This window comes from Podarcis erhardii (genome assembly GCF_964252035.2).
Source record: "Podarcis erhardii genome assembly, chromosome: 17".
Taxonomy (NCBI): Eukaryota; Metazoa; Chordata; class Lepidosauria; order Squamata; family Lacertidae; genus Podarcis; species Podarcis erhardii.
The window spans coordinates 28,650,248-28,672,575 of NC_138515.1; the positions used below are offsets into that span (position 1 = coordinate 28,650,248).

The following is a 22,328-nucleotide window of genomic DNA, read 5'->3' on the forward strand; positions in this document are numbered from 1 at the left end:
GTGGTAGTATTTCAGTTGTGTCATGATGACTTCTTAAAAATCTACCAACAGTGGCGTAGCGTGGGTTGTCAGCACCCGGGGCAAGGCAAGTAATTTGCGCCCCCTAACCCCTGGATTTTAGCACTCGAGTGCGAGCGCGCCCCCCAGATGTTGCGGCCGGCCCCCCCCTGCACCCCCCACGCTACGCCACTGGGGCTGGGGGCGAGCGAAGGAGCCAAGGACCCCCCCCCTTAAGGCTCAGCAGGAATTTATTAAATTTATTATTTGCGGCGCCCCCGCGGGCCGAGGCAGCCGAAGCCCCCTCCCCTCGGGCGCCTCCCCGCCCCCTCCTCTCCTTGGGCTGTAGGTGGAGCCCGCGCTCCGAGGCGCTCCAGATTGGGGCTTGGCGAGCGCCTCTCCCCCCCCCCGGCCTGGACCGGGGGCTTCCAGCCGCGCTCCGTCCTCGCCCGACCCCCCCCCCCAGCTGAGAGTTGCGCTGAGAGCCGGAGCTAGCGGCGTCCCCTTCAGCCGGGAGACCCTCGCCCGCCCGCCGGCTTCCTCTCGGAGGGTGTTGGGGAGCGCAGGGCGCGGCGAGGCCCCTCGGAGCTCTCCTCCCCCCCAGTCGGCAGAAGCAGCCGCCGCCTGTGGCTGGGCCGAGGGGATGGCGGCGGCGGCGGGGTGCGGAGGTGTTGGTGCCGGCGGCGGCGCTGCTGCAGTGAGTGGAGCGCAGCTGCAGCGGTGGCGGCGGGGGGCGCGCGCGCACTAGGGCGCAAGGGTGGCGGGGGCGGCGGGGGCGGGGAGGCCGGCGGAGGAAGGAACTTGTCCCTTCCCTCTGGACTCGCGCCCCCCCAGAAGTTGCGCCCGGTGCGGCCGGCACCCCTGGCACCCCCCACGCTACGCCACTGTCTACCAAGACTGTGGAGGTTTCTCTTTTTCATTTTTTTGGTACCCATCTGTCTTGAGAGACAATGGAGTGTTACCGACTGGCTAAACCAGGTGAGGGTAGTCGATGGGTCTCAACCCCTCGATACGCTAGGGACTTCCCCTGTGTGTGAAGACAGTCTCCAGTGGATTGAGGGGACGAGACAAATAGTGGGTCAGATGGTCAAGAAGACGGTTTCAGCATGTGCTGTAGAGGGATCCAATAATTACTAAACAGACAATTAAGAAAAATGTATTTTAAAGCTCATACCAATAAAATAGTTCCGTAAGACTCAACTTCAGAGCAGCCTAATCATATCAATACATGTCAGAATATCCATATCATTAAAAAAAAAAAGATACCTCCTTTGAATTCTATAAATTGAAATTAATATGTTGGAAATGGAAACTGATTTTTGACCTTTTCCTGTCCCTTTCCCGGTCCTTGAATAAGCTAAGAATACATTTCCCCGCTCACCCACCCCCTTAAAATTTTTCCAAACCCTACAAAGGCAGGAACTGGGAATAACTGTTTTTAAAACTTGGATGATTGTTTGGGTACCAGACATCTGTAGCCTTGGTGACTATATGGTAGAGACCCAGAAACGAGGCTTGTGATGATGACATTATGTTGGAGTGCCTGTTAAGGTCCTTGGCTGAAAGTTTTTGTTTGCTTCAAGTGGGCTTGTGGGATTCCAGCAACCATAAACAGAGCCTGATAATCTAAACCAAGAATGGGGGGGGGGGGAGGTACAAGCCCTCCATTAATGGAGTTCGTTTTTATGTGGACTTGTTCCAAGAGAGACGGAATGTACCCTACTTGAAAAAAGCAGTGACACACAGAGAGCTATTTGCCTCTGTTGTTTTGGTATGTTGTATGTTGTTTAGCTGTTGTGGTAAAATTGCATTTTCCTCAAGGAGAAGGAAGACTGCAGTCTTAAATTATTGCAAACCCATGTTGCTTGCCAACATTTCCTTTTAAAATTTTGGAGACTTTTATCTTTCACTCCCTTAAACCCCAAGCATACATTTTCTGTCATGTTCTAGACATAATACTTCCTCCTGCTTGTGTTTATAAGTTTGTTTTAGGGGCGTGTCTACAGGACCACCATTTGTGCGTCCCAGGTGGTTACTGCCTTTGCAATGCTTGCTTGGAAAGCTCTGGTGCTGTAAGGAAGAGAAAAAATGGGAGGGGAGAGGTAAAGGTGATGTAGGATGAGTGAAAGGTCAGACCTCACCTGGAGTACTGTGTCCACTTCTGGGCACCACAGTTCAAGAAGGACACTGACAAACTGGAACGTGTCCAGAGGAGGGCAACCAAAATGGTCAAAGGCCTGGAAACGATGCCTTATGAGGAACGGCTAAGGGAGCTGGGCATGTTTAGCCTGGAGAAGAGGAGGTTAAGGGGTGATATGATAGCCATGTTCAAATATATAAAAGGATGTCACATAGAGGAGGGAGAAAGGTTGTTTTCTGCTGCTCCAGAGAAGCGGACACGGAGCAATGGATCCAAACTACAAGAAAAAAGATTCCACCTAAACATTAGGAGGAACTTCCTGACAGTAAGAGCTGTTCGACAGTGGAATTTGCTGCCAAGGAGTGTGGTGGAGTCTCCTTCTTTGGAGGTCTTTAAGCAGAGGCTTGACAACCATATGTCAGGAGTGCTCTGATGGTGTTTCCTCCTTGGCAGGGGGTTGGACTCAATGGCCCTTGTGGTCTCTTCCAACTCTATGATTCTATGAAAGAAAACATAGCTAGGTGTCGTTTCATTTGAAGATAAGAACTTGTGTCATTCACTTTAGAGGAAATAAACCAGGTACAGTTAATATTGATGAAGTGACAAGCCAAGTAAATTCCATTTCTAAAGTTCTGTGTTCTGGAAACGCTATTCCAATGTGACATGGTGACTATTTTTAGGCTGTAGCCATGGAAGTCTGCAGAGATCCACAAATACTTTCACTAGAGTACTTGCGTTTAATTCTGGCGTCCAGAACCCAAAGCCTCTAGTGTACTGTGGCACAGAAGCAGGGACACATTAAGAGAGCCCCTCTTTCAAAATAGCGCCAGGCTTGTTGCTTCTGCAGGAACACGGTGTCACTGCCATAGGTTGGAGGGGAGTGGTAGCTGCCCCCACACCAACTACCTGCCTCTTCTCCCATATAAAGCCTCCTTGCTGGGCAGCAGATACAAAAAAAAAGGAGCATGTTTCCTTTTATGGATCAGGAAGCAAGAGCCCAAATTACCTTGCAGTCACCCTTTTAACCTACTAATAGAAAATTAAGAAAACTCTGTTGAGCATGTGTGTGAGGAAGAGTTCTGCTTATGTGTGGGCCCTGAGTTATTTTTTTAATAAAAAGCACTTGCTGAATTGCAATCTCTCACACATTGCGTCTGAATATTTTAAGTTTAGTAGTTTCGTTAGGGAATGTTGAGTAAGCGAGGCCTCTTAACCATATCTTCCTCCTTGTGTTGCAAGCCTTCTAAAAGTGATGAACTCGCAAATCCTTGACAAGAATGTGTACAGCAAACTGAAAACAGGTATTCTCTTGGGTTTTTGAAAACTGCAGAGTAGCTAGGGAGAAGGGAGTTTTCGTTGGGTCAATCAGGTGTCAAATGTTTGCCAAGGACACTAGTGTGGTTGCTTATTTTTGACTTGGAATGTGCTGAGGAAAGCTCTGATAGCAAGGAGACTGGGTGCTTGCAGCCGCAGAACCTTCCTGAAGCCTGAGGTGTAAATCTGACTATGTTCCAATGCAACTATGATTAATGCTTGCACATTCATCGTGTGGTGATAGCAATATCAAGTGATAAGTTTCATGTGTAAATCAGCTATTGCAGAACTTCTGTATTGCCTCAGACCAGAATGTTCTTCTGTGGAGCCAGTTCAGACATTGGACTAATCAGTGAGGGAACTTGTATGTTTTATTTTGGATTGTTTTATTTGATGTTTGAATGTGTTGCAAACCACTCTGAGGCTTTTTCTTTAATAAATAAAAATAAAAATAAAAATGGTGCCTAGACATTCCGTTGTGGAGACTGTAAGCTAGGGTTAAGGTACCATTAGGTGATTACCTTATATACTGTGGTACCTCGGGTTAAGAACTTAATTCATTCCGGAGGTCCGTTCTTAACCTGAAACTGTTCTTAACCTGAAGCACCACTTTAGCTAATGGAGCCTCCTGCTACTGCCACGCCGCTGCTGCACGATTTATGTTCTCATCCTGAAGCAAAGTTCTTAACCTGAGGTAATATTTCTGGGTTAGCAGAGTCTGTAACCTGAAGCGTATGTAACCTGAAGCGTATTTAACCCGAGGTACCACTGTATCTGAGTTTCTAACACCAGCCAAAGGGACCTCAGCTTCTGGGAACTGGCTCCAATGATTCACGTTGATCTAGCGCCCTTGAGAAAACGATATTTCCCAGCAGCTCTTTGTAGCCTAGTGAACTGGTGACCAGAAGCAGAGGAAGGAGAAGAGAGAGAACGCGATGGACCTTTCCTTCCTCCTTTATGCCCATGCTAGTGGAACACCAACCAGGTCAGTGGAGGGGATTCAGGGGTGGGTGTGAGGTATGGTTTTATGGGCTGCCTGGGTGAGAGAGGGCTTGGTAGATAACTGTTCTGTTGCTTGGATTAAAATCTGAACCAGGAAAGTACAGTGGTACCTCTGGTTGCGAACGGGATCCGTTCCGGAGCCCCGTTCGCAACCTGAGCAAAACGCAACCTGCGTCTGCGCGTGTCATGATTTACCACTTCTGCGCATGCACGTGACGTCATTTTGAGCGTCTGTGCATGCGCGAGCGGCAAAACCCGGAAGTAACGTGTTCCATTACTTCCGGGTCACCGCGGGACACAACCTGAAGCAAACATAACAAGAGGTATGACTGTATTTCGAGGGCTGTAATGCCTAGCCTTGTATTTGAGGTGAGCATTACGAGCCTCAGGAGACTCATATTTCTGAGCACTGATGACATTCTGTCCTGATTTGCAAATAAATGGCAGATTATTAGCAGAAGCTTCAGTGTGTGTCTAGCAAAAAATATTACAATTATCTACCTGACATAAGCTGCTGCCCATAGAAGGACTGGGCAAATATTTCAAGGAAAACGGAATAGCCAAGAACTGTTTCTTACTCCCCACATCAGTGGGTTTCTTGCTAACCTTGAGTCGTATGCATCTGTGACCCAGTTAGTGCTGCCCCATTTTGCTTACAAATGTTCTTGTCTCTAGGGCCACCTCCCTCTGACCCTACGTAGAGTTCCTTCCCATCATGAAAATGTTGCTTCCTTTTCTGTTGAGTGAATCTGGAGTCCTGTGTTTCTTCTGTCTCCTTCCTGCCTTGACCCCATAGATCAGGGGTCAGCAACCCGCAGCTCCGGAGCCGCATGTGGCTCTTTTACACCTTTGCCGCGGCTCTGGGGCGGATACTAGCGAGGGGAGGAGGCGCATTGTGTGCCCCGACACTCCCCACTGTTTTAAATGTCGCAATGGTTTTGCGGCTCCCAGTTGTTTTTTCTTCGGTCCAAGTCGCTCTTTTTGTCTTAAAGGTTGCAGACCCCTACCATAGATGCTGCACTTCTTTTGAGATGGCAAGGTGAGATTTGGGCTCAGGCTGCATTAAAAAAAGAAAGGAGCAAAAAAAAACCCTGACTGTATGTAAACAAAATGGGTGTGATTCAACAGAAGAATTTCCCATTGTGTGATGGAACCTGTTCTCCACCTGCTCCTTTCCCTGCACTCCCCCCAAATTGGATTGAGGATCAGGAGAACCCCTTCTGGAGAGCTGAAATGTTTGTGCTGATGTAACACGAGGTTGAATTCTTCCCAGTGTTTTCAAAACAAGATGCCAACTCATCTCAAACTAGAATTCTTTTTTTTTAAAAAAAATGGAAAGTTCTTTGTTTAGTTTAAAATAAGCTTTGAATTTTGCTGTTCAAGAAGCTTTCCATATATTTCTTGCACTTTCAATAATCCTTTTACACGAAGGGTGCTCTTTTTAAGAGTTTGAAGCACCTTGTTTTTTAAAAAATATGCATATGCACCGTTTTTTTCTTCGCTGTTTTCGCATTTGGCGTAATGCCCTCCAGCTACAAGACATTGGTTTTGTTATGTACTGAAGTTCTCACCCTGCGCCAGCAGGGGGATACTGTAGATAGTTCAGGTCCACATATGCAAATAAGGGATTGAAAGTGACCTTCAGTGATTGGATAGTTACAGAAAGTTGTTACTGTTGCTTTGTAGTTGAGCTCTATATAAGCAGGCTGGCTGAACCCTTCAGTTCAGTTCTGTTCTGGCCTGTGAATAAACAAGAGCTGTTTGAAGAATTGCTGTGTCGTCTGATATGTTCACCCACAACTTAACAGGTTTATCTGCCTGGCATGTGGGAGAGCAAAATAAAGTTAGCACTGAGGCCAAATATACCCTGCAGAGTATATCTTTGTGACTGATTATGGAGTAGGACGGTGTATGTTTTTTGTGATTGTAAGTTGTTTTTGCTTTTAACATTGTGTTTTAAGTGTTGCAACCTGCCCTGGGAACTTAGGCTGAAGGATGGCAAATTATTAATATTATTATTAATGTATTTGCATTCTCAGTGCACATATGCGCATCCTATATATGGAGACACACGTGTGTCCCACTTTCCAAACACAATGTGATCCCAGGAAACTGTTCATTAGGCAAACGTTTGCATAACGAGTTGATGATTTCCATTATATCCTATGGGAACATTGCTACTCCGTGATCTCTTCCTCTCCCTCCATGGTTTCTTCCTAAAATGGCTGCAGCATCTCTTTGGAAAAAGCAGAAGCATAGGTATAGACTTGTGGAGATTTGTTCCATGTTCTCTCTGCTGCCGAATCCCTGCAAAGGTCTGCACCAGTGTGGGAAAGCAGAAACTGGCTTCCAGGCTAGAGGCCGTGGTTTTTGTGTTTACTTCTGGTTTGCTAGAATCTGAGTTGGAGAAAAGGTTATCCTTACAACGCTTATTTATCTCTTTATTATCTTTTAAAATGCTTATTGGTTCACGATCACTGTGCTGTATTTCCTCATTTTAATATGCAGAACAATACAGTGGTACCTCAGGTCAGGTTAAGTACTTAATTCGTTCCGGAGGTCCATTCTTAACCTGAAACTGACTTAACCTGAAGCACCACTTTAGCTAATGGGGCCTCCAGCTGCCGCCGTGCTGCCGGAGCCCGATTTCTATTCTTATCCTGAAGCAAAGTTCTTAACCTGAAGCACTATTTCTGGGTTAGTGGAGTGTGTAACCTGAAGCGTATGTAACCCGAGCTGCCACTGTACTCCTTGGCCACCATTCATCTGTTCACGGCTAGCAAGAGCTCCTTGCACGTCTCCGATTCCCATTGTTGTGTTTCTGTATCTTGAGGGCTTCAGAAAATACAGACAGGCCCGCTTCAGCCTGTGGCTTCGCCAGAATAAGCATTGAGACCTTTATTAAATGAGGAGTTATATAGTTCGTCCGTATCCCCTTTTGTGCCATACTCCTGATCTCAGGAGCTAAAAATAGAACTTTTCTTTCAATATAGAAGCCAAATAAGAAGATCCTTGGGGGAAGAAAAGAGAAGAATGCCCTCTCCAATCTCTTGCCCCAGCTCACCATTGACTTGACGAAAAGAGCAATAATATTTTATGGTTTGAAAGTTGGCTGACCTGAGATTCAACTTTTAAGAAAACAAGAATAATTGCTAAGGAGATGACAGTTCTCTTTGAGGCTTGTTTTCAGCTCAGTTCTCAGAGCACTTACGTTCGGTACCTGTGATCTCACGGTCAAACATGCTCATCTCTCCCCCTCTCCCCATTATTAATTGTTATTATTTAAATTTGGTTATTGAGTTTCATAATAAAGTATATACTTGTAGGGCTTTTCGTCTTGACACTTGGAAATTTTAATCGAAAACCATGACAATGTTTTGAAGTTTGGAAATAGGGTACAGATGTTCTAGAGCCGAGCTGCATGGTCAGCACAATTGTGTGGTTCATCGCTTCAGACTGCAGGCAGCGCACAATTTCTATGTCTGAACGACTTCTGCCTCTAAACACATCTTCCTACTCATGGGGAACCAGCATGCTGGACAGAAGGCTAAGCTTAAGAGCCCTCCTGTTATATTCACTCTATATTTATCCATCACCCCTCACCCAGAGGCTTCTCAGAGCAGCAATAGATATTTCAAAGTATAGCGTGGCTATTGCTACAAGGTCTCTGAGCCCCTTTTCATCACTGGACCCTTCCGCTGGGCTTCCATTAGAGCTGTGCAATAAATGGCCACATCGTTGCATACCGGTATTGAAATAACATCGTGATAAGTGTTTCAACAAGGCAATATACCTGTGAACAAAAGGTGGAGACTTGACAGCTTCCCAGGAGTTAGCACTTTAGCTAATGGGGCCTCCCGCTGCCACCGCGCCGCCGCCACATGATTTCTGTTCTCATCCTGAAGCAAAGTTCTTAACCCAAGGTACTATTTCTGGGTTAGCGGAGTCTGTAACATGAAGCGTCTGTAACCTGAAGCGTCTGTAACCCGAGGTACCACTGTACTTCCTTACATTTTAAAGCCCTCCACTGCTGCAGGGAGCCTTGTCAAGGCCCTCTGCTGCTGCAGGGACGTGTGGTGGGACCCTTTGCCGGGGGGGGGGGCGGTGCATGAAGGCCCTCTGCTCCTGTGGGGAAGCACGGTGCACCCTTTGCTGCTGTAGGGGGGTATGGCAGAATCGTCTGCTACTGCAGGGGAGGCCCAGCAAGGCCCTCCACCGCCGCATATATATTCCATCATATAACAAGATACTGTGATATTTAGGTAAAGGTAAAGGGACTCCCGACCATTAGGTCCAGTCGTGACCAACTCTGGGGTTGCGGCACTCATCTCGCTTTATTTAGCTGGTGATATATCGTGTTTTTGAAAACCAGGTATCGCCCAGCCCTAGTTTACACCAATTTCTCCTTACAGACTTGCCACTAGGACTCTGACTCAAATACCTGTGTTTCTTGTTGCCTTCTTATGTGCTCAGAGTGTGAAGGCTCCATCGGCATCCTTTCCACCTCTGACCTTTCTTTGGACACTGTTTTCGCAGGCTCTAGGCTCTGTTCCCTTGAACTCTTCACTCTGAGCATGGGATGGAATGCATATTGATGATTCCCCTCCTGCTTCTCTCAGCTTTCCTCTTTCTGATTCCTCCTCAAGCCCTTGCCTCAGTGGTTCTGTTTTATCTCTGCACCCTGTGAGGAGAGGCGTGACTTCCATCCTGACCTGATTTATTGCTCACAGGGCTTCCTGCAAAGACTTAACACATTCACAGCAGCAGCAGAGCTGCTTCCTCCTAACACCTTCCTGCCAACAGTCTAGGGGCCAAACTGCATATGACATTAAATGGGTCAGTTGTGTGACTCTGTTTTAAAAACTATAAATAGCAGCCACTGGAGGGCTTATCCAAGACCGTGTGTGTAGGGGAGAAACCTGTCAGGAAAGTTCCCAATCATCCCAGTGGCACTTTTCCTTTCTCCCCCCCCCCAATACATCTTTATTGAAGTTATGCAAAAAACAGACATTCATAGAAAAAGAAAAAAAATACCAAAAAAGTCATAACAAATCCTGACCATATGTCAGGAGTGCTCTGATGGTGTTTCCTGCTTGGCAGGGGGTTGGACTCGATGGCCCTTGTGGTCTCTTCCAACTCTATGATTCTATGATTCTATGTAAATACATAGGTTAATATTTCCCTTCCCCCACCTGTACAGATAAAGTAAAGACATCAAACAAACAAAAAAAAGGCACTTTCCTTTCAGAGCTAATAGCAACTTGGGTGTGTATTTGATATTCCCCCCTCCCCTGGCACTATGGCCTGGGAATGAAGACTTAATCCCACTCTCGTCACACCCTCAGTTCCAATCAGGCTCTCCATAGTCTGCTCATGGTTTTTAAAAGATTTGTCAGGCAATTGCAACTGATGTAGTTTAGCTGCAGGTCTCTCTGTGCAGAGTTCTTATAATATAAAGGAGAGCATTTGAGCATGTCTAAAGGGGTGCAGGGAAGAGCTGCAAGAAAAGAGAACACAGTTGTAAAAAGAGGACATGTTATAGTAGTCCAGTACGGATTTTTCCAGAGCATAAATCATTCTGGGGAGATCAGGAGTAGCCATGTCCTCCAGGTGTTCCTGGATCTGCAACAGCATGATCAATGGCCAAAGGTGGTGGATATTGTAGTCCAATATTCATCTGGAGGGCACCTCACTTGGTGGAAGGATCTTTGTGCCTTTGATGCCCATTTGGTATCCAAGTTGCAAACTTAATTCTTTTAGGGGGAGTGTAAGTCCTTTCAGAACAGGTTGAACCCCACCTTTCCAGTCCACTAAATCACCTACCAACACTTTATCTGCCTTGTGTGGATTTGCTTTTCCATTCCATTCCTTATTGGGTCCATTTCTGATTCAGATACCAGTTCGCCGCATTCACAGCCTCACTTGGCTCAATGAACACTTTCTTTCTTACATCTACATGCCACCCTTTCGTCCAAGGTGCTCAAGGTGGTGTATATGCCTCTTCTCTTCTGCCTTTTATTCCTGCAGGAGATAACTAGAACATGTACCACTCTGGTGAGACAGGGCGCAGGCAGGTAAGGTCTCAGCTGATGAACCAGATGGAGCTGGTCGGCAGCCACCCTGGACACAGAGTTTACCTGTGCCTCCACAGACAGCTGTGAGTCCAAAATGTCTCCAAGGCTGTTCAACTGGTCAGTGTTGCACTTTTGTATGATAGTCCTGGCTCACTTTATAGGGTTGTTGTAAGTTGTCTACTCTTCCCCATCCCACCCAAATACATTTTGTAGAGCTTTAAATGAGTGAGACCTCTGGCTTAACCTCCATTCCCTTTCTTCTGCAGATGTTTTTGCCCATGTTTCAAGCAGCTGGTCAGAGCAACCATTGGAGTTGCTGTGTTCCTGAGGTACCCAACACAGTGCCCTTGGGGTGTTGTTGGAACGCAGCTCCCATCAGCCCCTGCCTTCATGGCCAGTGGTCAAGAATGATGGAAGTTTTAGTCTACAAATATATGTCAGTTGCCCCTGCCATATGGCTTGAGCATGTTTGCAGAGTGGCAAAGAGTCTCTTAAAATTGGCTTGTGAATAGTCACTTGTGCAGTTTATCTGTGACGTGAATGTTAGCACATTTCCTGCAGGCAACTGGGAAAAGATAACTTTGCAGTCACAAATGGGTATGTATAGGCAGCCAGGCTACGAAATATTTTTGTGGTCTTTTCTTTATAAGACAGTCCTGCAAGCATTCATTAAACAGAAGGGAGGGTTAATGTTTTGCTTGCACACTGATTTCAGGTGTGTCAAACTGTGTCTAGTATGCCGAGTCTATAGTAGGCTTTTTCTCTATTTTTATATAGAAAGTTGGCTGCTTTTCAGTTTGGGAAGTTCGCAACGCAAAGCTTTCTGTCAAATACTGTGCAGAGGCCATTAAGGGAAATGTTTGCAAACAAAACTTTTCATGTCCATAGAGCACCAGTGGAAATAGAAGCCACATCTAAATATTGCAAATAAACAGAGGCTCCAGGCATTGCATGTCACAGTGTCGGGTATCTGCTTGTGGATTTGGAATGCAGGTTAAAATGACTTGGCCCTGTGCTCATTACCCTTGGAAACTCAACATCTCAGATTAGTGCTGATATACAGATGCGCTGGCATCGGCTCCTTTCTCCATTTATGGGGATTTTGACATCTTGTCCTAAAGTTCTGGTCCCTGGCCAAAGAAATTATAAGAGATTACATGGCTCCAGCTTCTCTTAGTCCCAGGAATCTCTATGCTAGGGGTTTGTTTCCACTGTCCCCTGGTGAACTTTAATGGAGATCTTTGCAACCAGCTCATTCCGGCAGTGTGCGTTACAGATTCTGCCATGTGCTAGTGCAAGTTTTCTTGCGCCCTTTTTCCTTTTTTGCTCATAAGTTTATTGTTCTAGCCAAAGGCCATGACAAACTTAGTACCTGCTTGCTTGTGTGAACAAAGATTTCAGAAAGCAATCTCTTGAGTCTCTATATAAGGGGCAGGCCAATGAGTCATGACTTCACCTGAGCTTGACCACAAATACGAAGTCTTCTGTGTATAGGACTCTGTTGTAGTGGCTATCCAAGATTGCTCTGGAGCTAGTTCAAGCAGTTTTGTAGCTTACTGTTATACTCATGTAATGCCTTTGACTAGACTTTACGAAGAGAACAGTACCCAGTAATTCTGGAGAAGCAAAAAAATGCAATGCATATCTAGACTACAATTACGTTGGTTCTATATAATGTTCGCAAACTGGAACACTTACTTCTGGGGTTGTGGCATTCAGGAGCCAATTGTTCAGGAGCCAAGCCGTTCGACAACCAAGGTACCACTGTACTGGGGCTTGTGCATGTGGAAAGTTATATAATTGGAACTAGCTACTTGCTGGCTTTCATTTGACTCTTGTGTGGACTTCAGCAGAACATAACCTCTTAAGATGTTTGACTCCATTGCGATAAGGGTATATCAGATACCTCTGAAGAGGACCAAACTAAGAGGAAGCCATTGAGCCGTTTGCTCATGTAGGGTTATTTAGACTTGCTGACAGCTGTTAATTATTGACAAGGGTTTAGAGATTAGCTTCCTTGTTTTGAATTGGAGTAAATCATTGAACTGCAGAGAATCTCTTAATAAACCTCCAAAACCAATGTTATTTACTAACATTAACTTACTCTGCCAAGTTGTATGTCTTCTTCATTTTAATTTTATTCTTCGGTATAATACATTACATTTGGTGGAGTCAAAAAGTGGAATAAGTGGAATATGAGGCCGCTTGATGCTGTAGTGAACAAGGTCCTAGGCAACGTCTGAACTCATACTTTATACAAAATAGGCCAGACAAAAGGCAAATTCTTGGTTTCTCAGTGAAAATCTATTGGAAAACAAGAACTCGTCTTTTTATTTAAAAATAATAATAATAACAAAAAAGTCATTGCAAACAGCCAAAGGCATTTGAAGTCTTTGTTTCTGTCTCTGTTGTACTTCTGGCAGATATCTAAGGACAAGGGAACATTATACTTAGCTTTCTAGAAAATAACACATGTCTGGAAAAGCTAGATTTAGGGGGCAGCTTTGCCCTTGGCCAGAATACCTCATTAATACCAGAAAGAATAATAAGAGATGAGGGAGGGTAGAGGGTGAAGGACGAAAAAATGTACTCGTAGGAAAAAAATGTATTATTTTTAGAAGGCTTTGAAATTCCTTGTGTACTCCTTCACAAAACCGAGGAATCCTGACAGGCTCAAGCACTGGAACGTTGCTGTGTTTAACACTCAGGAAGGAGTTGGGGAAAGGGGGGAAACCGTTCATGTGGTGGGTTTCAGTTGCTGGCCTGCCTCTGGCTGTAGTTTGAAATGTGTGTTTCTGGGATAGCAAAGATAGGCCAATTCAAGTGAGGGACACTTTAGGATGTAGAATGAGACTTCTGAACCATGTGTCTTGATTCAGTCTGTAGTGTGCGAGAAATGGATCTTGCAGAACCATACCTGTGACTAGGGCTGGGCGATATCTGGTTTTCAACATCATGATATATCGCAAGCTAAACATCACGGTATACAGCTATATAAAGGTGGAGCTATATAGAGGCATTGGCTGGCTTCACGGTTTTTACCGCATCGTGATTTTTGAATAGCACACACCTAGGCATCATGATTCACAGTATATTGCCAGATCAAAAATAATGAAACCGATAGATACTGTGATATGGACTTCGAACTGGTTTTGGACGATATATCGCATAGCCCTATCTGTGATGTGCTCCTTCACACGATGGGTAATTAACTTACGGACATGATAACCACAGTCTGAGATGTGCTTAAAAAGTTAAAGGTAAAGGTACCCCTGGGGTTGCATGCTCATCTCGCTCTATAGCTGGCGTTTGTCCGCAGACAGCTTCTGAGTCATGTGGCAAGCATGACTAAACCGCTTCTGGCGAACCAGAGCAGCGCACGGAAACGGCGTTTACCTTCCCGCTGGAGTGGTACCTATTTATCTACTTGCACTTTGAGGTACTTTCAAACTGCTAGGTTGGCAGGAGCAGGGACTGAGCAACGGAAGCTCACCCCGTCGCATGGATTTGAACCACCAACCTTCTGATCGGCAAGCCCTAGGCTCTGTGGTTTAGACCGCAGCGCCACCTGTGTCCCTTGAGATGGGCTTAGTGGTGGGTAATTTTAAGGCAAATTTATGGAGGAAAGGTCTGTCAATGAAAATTATCCTTCATGATAACTAATGGAGTCTCAGTGTAGGGAGACGGCATAGTCCTGAAGACCAGGTTCTGGGAGCCAATAATGGAGGGTCCTAATTTTAAACTTTGTGATAGCACGTGGGTGGCTCTTGTTGGCTATGGAATGCCGGATGACACGGCTCCTTGACTTGAGCCAGCAGGGCTGGATCCTTACTGCACATAAGAATGCTTACACAAGTATAGCTGTGTGGGAGTATATCCCTACCCCCTTGACTAAAAGGCTATTAATTGCTGATCTCATCTCTCTTTGGTGTTCTTCCATTGAACACGCCGCTAGACTTTTGCTTCTAAAGAGCAATGGAGCTTGAATTTCACCTTTGCACTGTATAATTTATTTACAGAGAAGAGAACTTGGGTCACTTACTATTTGGACCATGATTACATCAAGCCAGAAGAGACCCTTTGTTGCTCGTTTTAAGTGCTCTGTATGTTCACTGACTGAAACTGTAGGCTCAAGTTAAATGTAAATACCCCGCTTAACTAGCACAGAAAAGAGAGAAGACAAAGGCACCCAACTGAAAACAAAAGTCCTCACCTTCTGTCAGGAGCCTCCCCTCTGTTGAGCAAACCTGTTTTGGTCTGTTGTTTGCATATCACCCTGATGAAGGAATTCTATAAGGCAGGAGATGGGGGACAATCTTCTCTTGCTGATGATCAAACAAGGTGTTAAAGGGGGGAGGACTGAATGTACAAATACTTACCAAACCTATCTTCACAGAGGCAAAAGTGGAAACAGTATTGTTATAGATTGGGGGGGACCCCTAAGTCATATAAATTAGGCATGATTTTGATTATTTGGTTTGTGAAGGGAGAAATAAGAGCTGCAGAGGAATTTCTGAGCTAGCCAAAAAGACCAGGCCAAGCTAGGGCCATTAAGAAACAATACAGGGCCATTGGCATTGCAAGAGAACTGTCCTCCCCCTTTGCCCTGAGGTGTGAACAGAGGCTGGGGTTTGGGAAGGTTGCCAGGGTAACTGGATATGAGGTGACAGGAAAAGAGAAGTTTTTTTAGCAAGGTGTTCTGGGAAGAAGAAGGGGGGAGAAGAAGGACTGGGATCCATCTTGGACAGGCTGGCTGAAAGCTGACTGGGAGAGATGCCTTGGACTCTGTGACTGCAGTGCTGTGGGGTACAATCCCCTCTTGAAACGCTGTAAGATCTGGACTCCCTTCATGCAGAATGAAGGTGTAAATAGGTGAGCAAACCATGTTTCTTAAAGCTACAACAGTCTCTGCCATGTCTCAATTCTGCAAAGGAACACAGACCCTGGGTGAGTGCCTGGAACCCCCTGGACACTTGCCACCGCTCGTCGGAGAGAGGGGGAGGCACCTAACTTTTGTAACAGCATACACACCACAAGCAGCATTCTCTCTATCGAACTGCCTTCAGACGTCTGGGATGACAAAATCCTTTGCCTCTAGCCATCAAAGTGCCTTTCTGTGAGGTCTCTTTTATGTCCTACTGAATCCTCAATGATTATCTTTACAGTTGGCAAAAGGCAGAGTCTCAGGACAGCTGGTGATGTCTGTTTAGAGAGCTATGTGTATGTTGGAGAGAGAGAGAGAGAGAGAGGGATGTTGGGGTCAGAGTCTATGTTATCCTGGTCAGAGGGACATGGATGGTGCTGTGGTCCAAACCACTGAGCCTCTTGGGCTTGCCGATTTGAAGGTTGGCGGTTCAAATCAGCGCGATGGGATGAGCTCCCATTGCTCTGTCCCAGTTTCTGCCAACCTAGCAGTTCGAAAGCATACCAGTGCAAGTAGATAAATAGGTACCGTTGTGGTGGGAAGATAAACTGTTTCCATGTGCTCTGGCACAAATCATGGTGTCTCATTGCGCCAGAAGTGGTTTAGTTATGCTGGCCACATGACCCGGAAAGCTGTCTGTGGACAAACACTGGCTCCCTCGGCCTGAAAAGCGAGATCACCCTATAATCACCTTTGACTGGACTTAACTGTCCAGGGGTCCTTTACCTTTACATTATCCTGGTCAGGAAACTTTCTTTGGCCAACTTTTGATTGGTTGGGGTAGACAGTAGAGCTCTTTCTGCCCCGGAACATATTAGAAAAAGAGTAGCTGTTAACTTCTCCTCCTCTTCCTACTATGAGAGGTGGAAAAAATAGGGTGGAAGGCTGTTGAGTGGGCACTCATTTCATATTTGCTGAATCAAAAGCAGCACATTGCTTTGGGGCAAACTCGTACTGGTTTCCTCACAAAGCTGAAGCAAGCACATATCTCTTAATGGGAAACAGTACCAGCCAGGCCGAAACATTCTGCCTAATGTGCCGATCAGTGCCTTCCTAATCCTTCAGGACCTCTGGCACGCTTCAGAAAATTAATGTTTAGTTTGGTGAAGCATAGGGGTGGACAAACAACAGTTGGGCACTTTTATCTTGCATAGTCAGATTTGAGCAGCCCTTTATGAGTCTGGAATAAACTTGCATTCCTAACTTAAGGGAGATTGTACAGTAGATTCAAAACATTGGTTGCAACCCGTGGAAATTATAACACCAGGAAACAGGCTGGGAGTACTTTTTGATGACAGAGCCCTAAACAGAGGACTCGTTTGACAGCCGGCTTTTTTCTTAAACAACAGCAGGTCCTTTGTGCAAGTGATAGGGTAGAAACATTGCAAAACACTGTAACTTGGCATAGGAAGCTTTCATTATTTATCTATAAAAACGTATGAGAGCCTTGCAAAGAAAAGTAGAACTCAAGGTGATTTGCAGCTGCTGCTATTTTTCTAGGAGGTGCTGGAGCTCACCACGAGCCAGTGTGGTGTAGTGGTTAAGAGCGATGGGCTCGTAATCTGGTGAACCGGGTTTGATTCCCCGCTCCTCCATATGCAGCTGCTGGGTGACCTTGGGCTAGTCACACTTCTCTGAAGTCTCTCAGCCTCACTCACCTCACAGAGTGTTTGTTGTGGGGGAGGAAGGGAAAGGAGAATGTTAGCCGCTTTGAGACTCCTTAGGGTAGTGATAGAGCGGGATATCAAATCCAAACTCTTCTTCTCCTTCTCCCTTGTTCTCTTAGAATGGCACCAACCTGAGAGGTGCCGGAGCTAAGCTCTGGTGAGGTCCCGCTGAAAAAAAGCCCTGTGTGTAGCCAAAAAAGGAACATCGTATTAAATTCTAGTTTAAAATGCTTTCTTGATATTTCCAAAGCCAGAGGAAATGTGGTAACTCCTATGCAAGTAAGTCCAAAATAACTTAACAAGGTTAGATGCGGTAGGGGGAGAGAGAGAGAAATGAAAATGTGAGACCACACTGGTGTATAGGGAATCTGTTCATTAGGGCCTGACATGAATGAAGAGATTCTGGCTCAGTTGTGCCTGAAAAACGTATTTTGAAAGGAGCAGCTTATGCATTATTTAACAAGCTTATGGACCTGAAGTTACTTAGATGTTTAAAGCCTGATAGAATAGGTAGATTTTCACCAGACCTCTGAGTGCTAAGAAGGATAACCTGGCAAGCCTCCCTGGAGAGGACATGAAGCAGTTCTTGGCACCACAAATAAGAGTCCTATCTCAGGAGCCCATAAACTGACTTCATAAAGAGCTGTATGCAGAACAGGGTCTCCCAGATGTTCTTTGGCTAGAGGGAGGTTTCCCTCTGTGGGAGATGTTCTCAAAGATACTCTGAGCTAAGGCCATTTCTGAAACAGAGTACATGATTGCAGCATACATTTTCTTCTTGCAAAGCATTATTAAGTAACTTTGCATGCGGATATAGACATTGGTAGAGCAATTTACCATTTACTATGGGTATAAATTTTCCGGATTTGCAGAAGTCTGCGTTACTTCATATGCATCTGCAAGGATGCCAACACTTGGCGATCGTTTTTAAGTCATCTGCTTAAAGCTGGGTGGGGGGTTAATGCTGCTTTAATGGGTAAACATTTATTTATTTCTGGCTAAATAATTGTTGAGAGAAGCTTGAAGTCACGACTGCAGCAAAATATGGGTGTGATCCACCAACGCTCTCTTTCCAGTGCAGAAGAAACTGCTTTAGTATCAGTGTAATGCTGTTGGGTTTTTTTAAAAATCTTGCAGGATGAGCAGGAGTTATTATTTGAAATTAACAAACAGGGCTGGGGAAATGAAACATTGCCATCTGATGACTTTGAAGCCATTTTCATATTTGTGTTTATAAGGAAGGCTTAGACCTTCCAGGTCACCTGTAGTAAGAAAGAATCCCTTGTGCTCAGAGATGGAAGCTTTTGTAAATAAAGAGTTTAGGTCACTCTACACACACTTCCTGTTGATTTGTCATATACAGGTAACAAGATATGTTTGGGCAGGTAGGCTATGAATTTTTGTGAACAGACTTTAAAGGTTGAAGAAACTACTATTTGGAACTTCTTCATTTTTTAAAAAAAACGAAGGTTAAGTTGCCTTAATATTCTTGACGTGTGCCCTTTTTGCTTTTGTTTTTGTTAAAGGTACGAACGCTATTTGTCAGCGGCCTGCCTCTGGACATCAAGCCCCGGGAACTCTATTTGTTGTTCAGACCATTCAAGGTACCCTGCTATTGAACTTGGAACTGAAGTGCCAGTGTCCTTGTTTATGTAAATACTTGTGGTTCGTTTCCTGTTTGTTATAAATGGTAAATTGGTGCAATAATATGTACCGTATTTTTTGCACCATAACACTCACTTTTTTCCTCCTAAAAAGTAAGGGGAAATGTCTGTGCGTGTTATGGAGGGAATGCCTACGGGTGGCATGCCTACGGATTTTCCTCCTCTAAAAACTACGTGCGTGTTATGGTCGGGTGCGTGTTATAGAGCGAAAAATACGGTAATTGCCTCTTCTGGAGTAGCAGACAGAAATTCAGACGATGCTCCTCAGTATCTGGATTTTGAAAAAGGTTGGGATGCAGTCTATCATGATATCTTATTTCAAATAAAAACTTGGCTACAGTGACTTTCCCATGAAGTGAAAGTTGGCCAAGAGCCCATGAGTAGAGTAATTATAAATAGCATACTGGTGTGATCAGGGTTTAAAGTTGTGAATGCTAACCTCTAATGATGATAGGGATTTGGAGTAAGGACTCATAAGAAGGCTGAGCAACATGTAATAATATGAACACACTTATGTATGCTTCCTGCAAGCATACATGCGTATTCCTGGTTGCTCCTTGGAAGTCCCCCAGCTCCCAGTCCAGGCAACAGAATTCCTGCTGCCCAGCCTGGTTTATTTTCTGTTGCAGTGCTGGTTTCTCTCAGGAAATAAACCCCATCTTCCAAGTTTTAACTACTGGATGTAAAAATGTCCCAACTCCAGACTTCCTTAGTACATGTTAGTGTCTTGGCATTATGTATGTAGCAAACTGAATCTGGCTAGCTAATGCTGAAGTACCTTCTTCCCAGCAGTTGGTGTGTCTTGGGGTACAACTACTTTTATTTTTCCCTCTGTATCAAAGTCAAGATGAGCACGTGTCCCATTTTCAGACAGAAAATGAATTGGACTATAGATTCACTAGAAGGGATGCAGGTGGCGCTGTGGGTTAAACCACAGAGCCTAGGACTTGCCGATCAGAAGGTCAGCGGTTTGAATTCCTGCGACGGGGTGAGCTCCCATTGCTTGGTCCCTGCTCCTGCCAACCTAGCAGTTCAAAAGCACATCAGAGTGCAAGTAGATAAATAGGTACCGCTCCGGCGGGAAGGTAAACGGCTTTTCCGTGTGCTGTTCTGGTTCGCCAGAAGTGGTTTAGTCATGCTGGCCACATGACCCGGAAGCTGTACACCGGTTCCCTCGGCCAATAAAGTGAGATGAGTGCCGCAACCCCAGAGTCGGACACGACTGGACCTAGTGGTCAGGGGTCCCTTTACCTTTACCTTTATAGATTCACTGAATTTGAGTTTCTGGGTCTTACAGACATAATCTGTAATGATTTTAACATCCCATAAGTATTATTTTTGCTTCCAGGGAGCACCGCAAATGTCCCATCACTGCAGAATTTGCATGGAAGTATAGCCCTGATTCCCGCTGCTTTAAGAAAACCACCAGTGGCTTTGTGACCTATTACTCTTATCCCCACCCTTCCGTCAGACCTGTTTGCATGCCTAAGAAGCATACCTCACATTTAGAAAAGAGGGAAAGCCTGAAGCCTGCCATGCGCAACAGGCCTGGAAGCGAACAGGTCAAGAACGAATTTGAGCAGGAACTACCATAACTAGTGGCTGAAATTGAAAATGGAGAGGCAGCATGGGATTTTTGGAAGCAGAGACGGAGGGGAAGGCATCCCTAGGGCAAGAGAGGAGGTCGAGCCCCATGAGAAGAAGAAAGCCACCTGGATAGGGAATCTGGGACAGGAACTTGCCCCACCTATCTCAGCTTCTGCCTATCCTCATGGTTTCTTCACACACACACACACACACACACACACACTTTGGTGTGCATCTCACTAGCTGCTTAAGATTTGCATCATTAGCTTTCCTAGTAAAGCTATTTGAAGATTCTTTTCCACAAGCATTCCCTTTGACCTGCTTTTGCAAATTATCATCTATGTTCCTTTTATTGCCAGCAGAGCAGGGATATAAATTTTCCTCATCTTCTACATGAAATCCTCGAGACACCCGTATTTAATTGGGCAGAGCGGACACCTCTTAGACCTGAGGTAGCTCACCTTTTTTGGTCTTCTCTCTGCCTCTTACACCCACGACGCACAAACCCCTATTTGATCACCCCTATTTTATACCATCCCAGAATCTGTATCATCCTTTATTTACATCTGCAAGTAGACACTAGCCTTGAATGTTGATTCTCTTTTAAGGAGTTTTTTTTTAAAAAAAATCAAAGAACTTCTCTAAACATTCAGTGTAGTCATATAGTAAGCCTGGATTTAAGAATGCAGATATGTTACGTTTGAATGTTCCACCAACTGTGTATGTGTATATATTTTTAAACCACCCTCCTTGCACATGTGATGTTGGGGCAAAGAGTTCTAGGTTCTCGTCTTCTGCCTTGTGTGCAAATTTGCCATATTCATTTATTCCCTGAGGCATCTGATTGGTCACTGTGTTTATATGAGAAGGGGGGCATTCAGATGTGTGGTGATCCCAGTTGCAGTGAAAAAGCTTGTACCCAAGCAACAAAACCACAGCCATACTGAAGTACTACTGTGAAATTCTGGATAATTCACAGTTTGGATGGGTTTTACAATGCAAAGCTTCACATGTTTACTCAGAAGGAAGCCCTACTGTGCTTAGAATCGATCAATCATTTTATTTGCATGCTCCCTTTCCAAAGTTAAAACCATGCTTAAGGCAGCTTACGACATAAAAAAGTTACATAACTACAAACATAACCAAAGTAGTCATAAACAATAAAACATCAAAAAGTACACAACCAAACTGAACAATTTCCACATAACTTGTAAAAAAAGATACAAAAATTAATATCAATAACAGCAAAAAAAACTCCAAATAGACTCCAAAGAGTCTGTTCAGCAGCCTCAGCTTTTGTAGCTGGAGTCAGTCCGGGCCCTGCCCTCCCAGATGAAAAAAATCCCTGCAAGGCAAGAAGCAGGTCTTCCAGGACTTACAGCCAAGATGGTCTCTCAAAAGGGCTTACTTCTAAGTAAGTGTGCAAAGGTTTTCAGGCTTGCTATTTTTGTTTAATTCTTCTCTCTCAAACAAGAACAGTAGGCAACATGTATCTCCAGCAAGAATAAGCACCCTTAAAAACCATGCTGTTAAGCCCACCTTTAGGAGTTGGGATAGAAAAGGGAGAGTTCAGCTCCTACTGTTAATAAGACTTCTGCCTTGGAGCCAAATGAAATATCTTGCATCTTTCCCACAAACCTTCCTCTTAAAGTTTGCTGTTTCTAAGTATAGCCAAATAACAAGTCACTCAGGGAAAAATGTACTGTATCCTGTTTTTATATATTCACATTTATTTATCTAGCATTGATCTTAAATTTTATCTTGGCCAGACTGTAATTTTTATTTCTTCCTGCAGGGTTATGAAGGCTCTCTTATTAAACTCACATCTAAGCAGGTAAGCCGAATACACAGTTAACATAAATGTCAGCAGTGTATGGTTAACGTGAGAAATTCTAAACTAAGGAGATGGTATGAAATTTTGGCACAAAGTTTCAAGCACCATAAATCTCCAGATTGTAT

At 44.8% G+C, this 22,328-nt stretch overlaps 1 protein-coding gene across 1 annotated transcript in view; it reads left to right on the forward strand.

The window, feature by feature from the left end:
* RBPMS (RNA binding protein, mRNA processing factor) overlaps nucleotides 1–22,328 on the forward strand; it is a 74,996-nt gene that overhangs the window by 13,818 nt on the left and 38,850 nt on the right. The window contains 2 exon segments of the mRNA XM_081845584.1: nucleotides 18,645–18,722; nucleotides 22,165–22,203. Coding sequence (XP_081701710.1) covers nucleotides 18,645–18,722; nucleotides 22,165–22,203 — 117 coding nt within the window.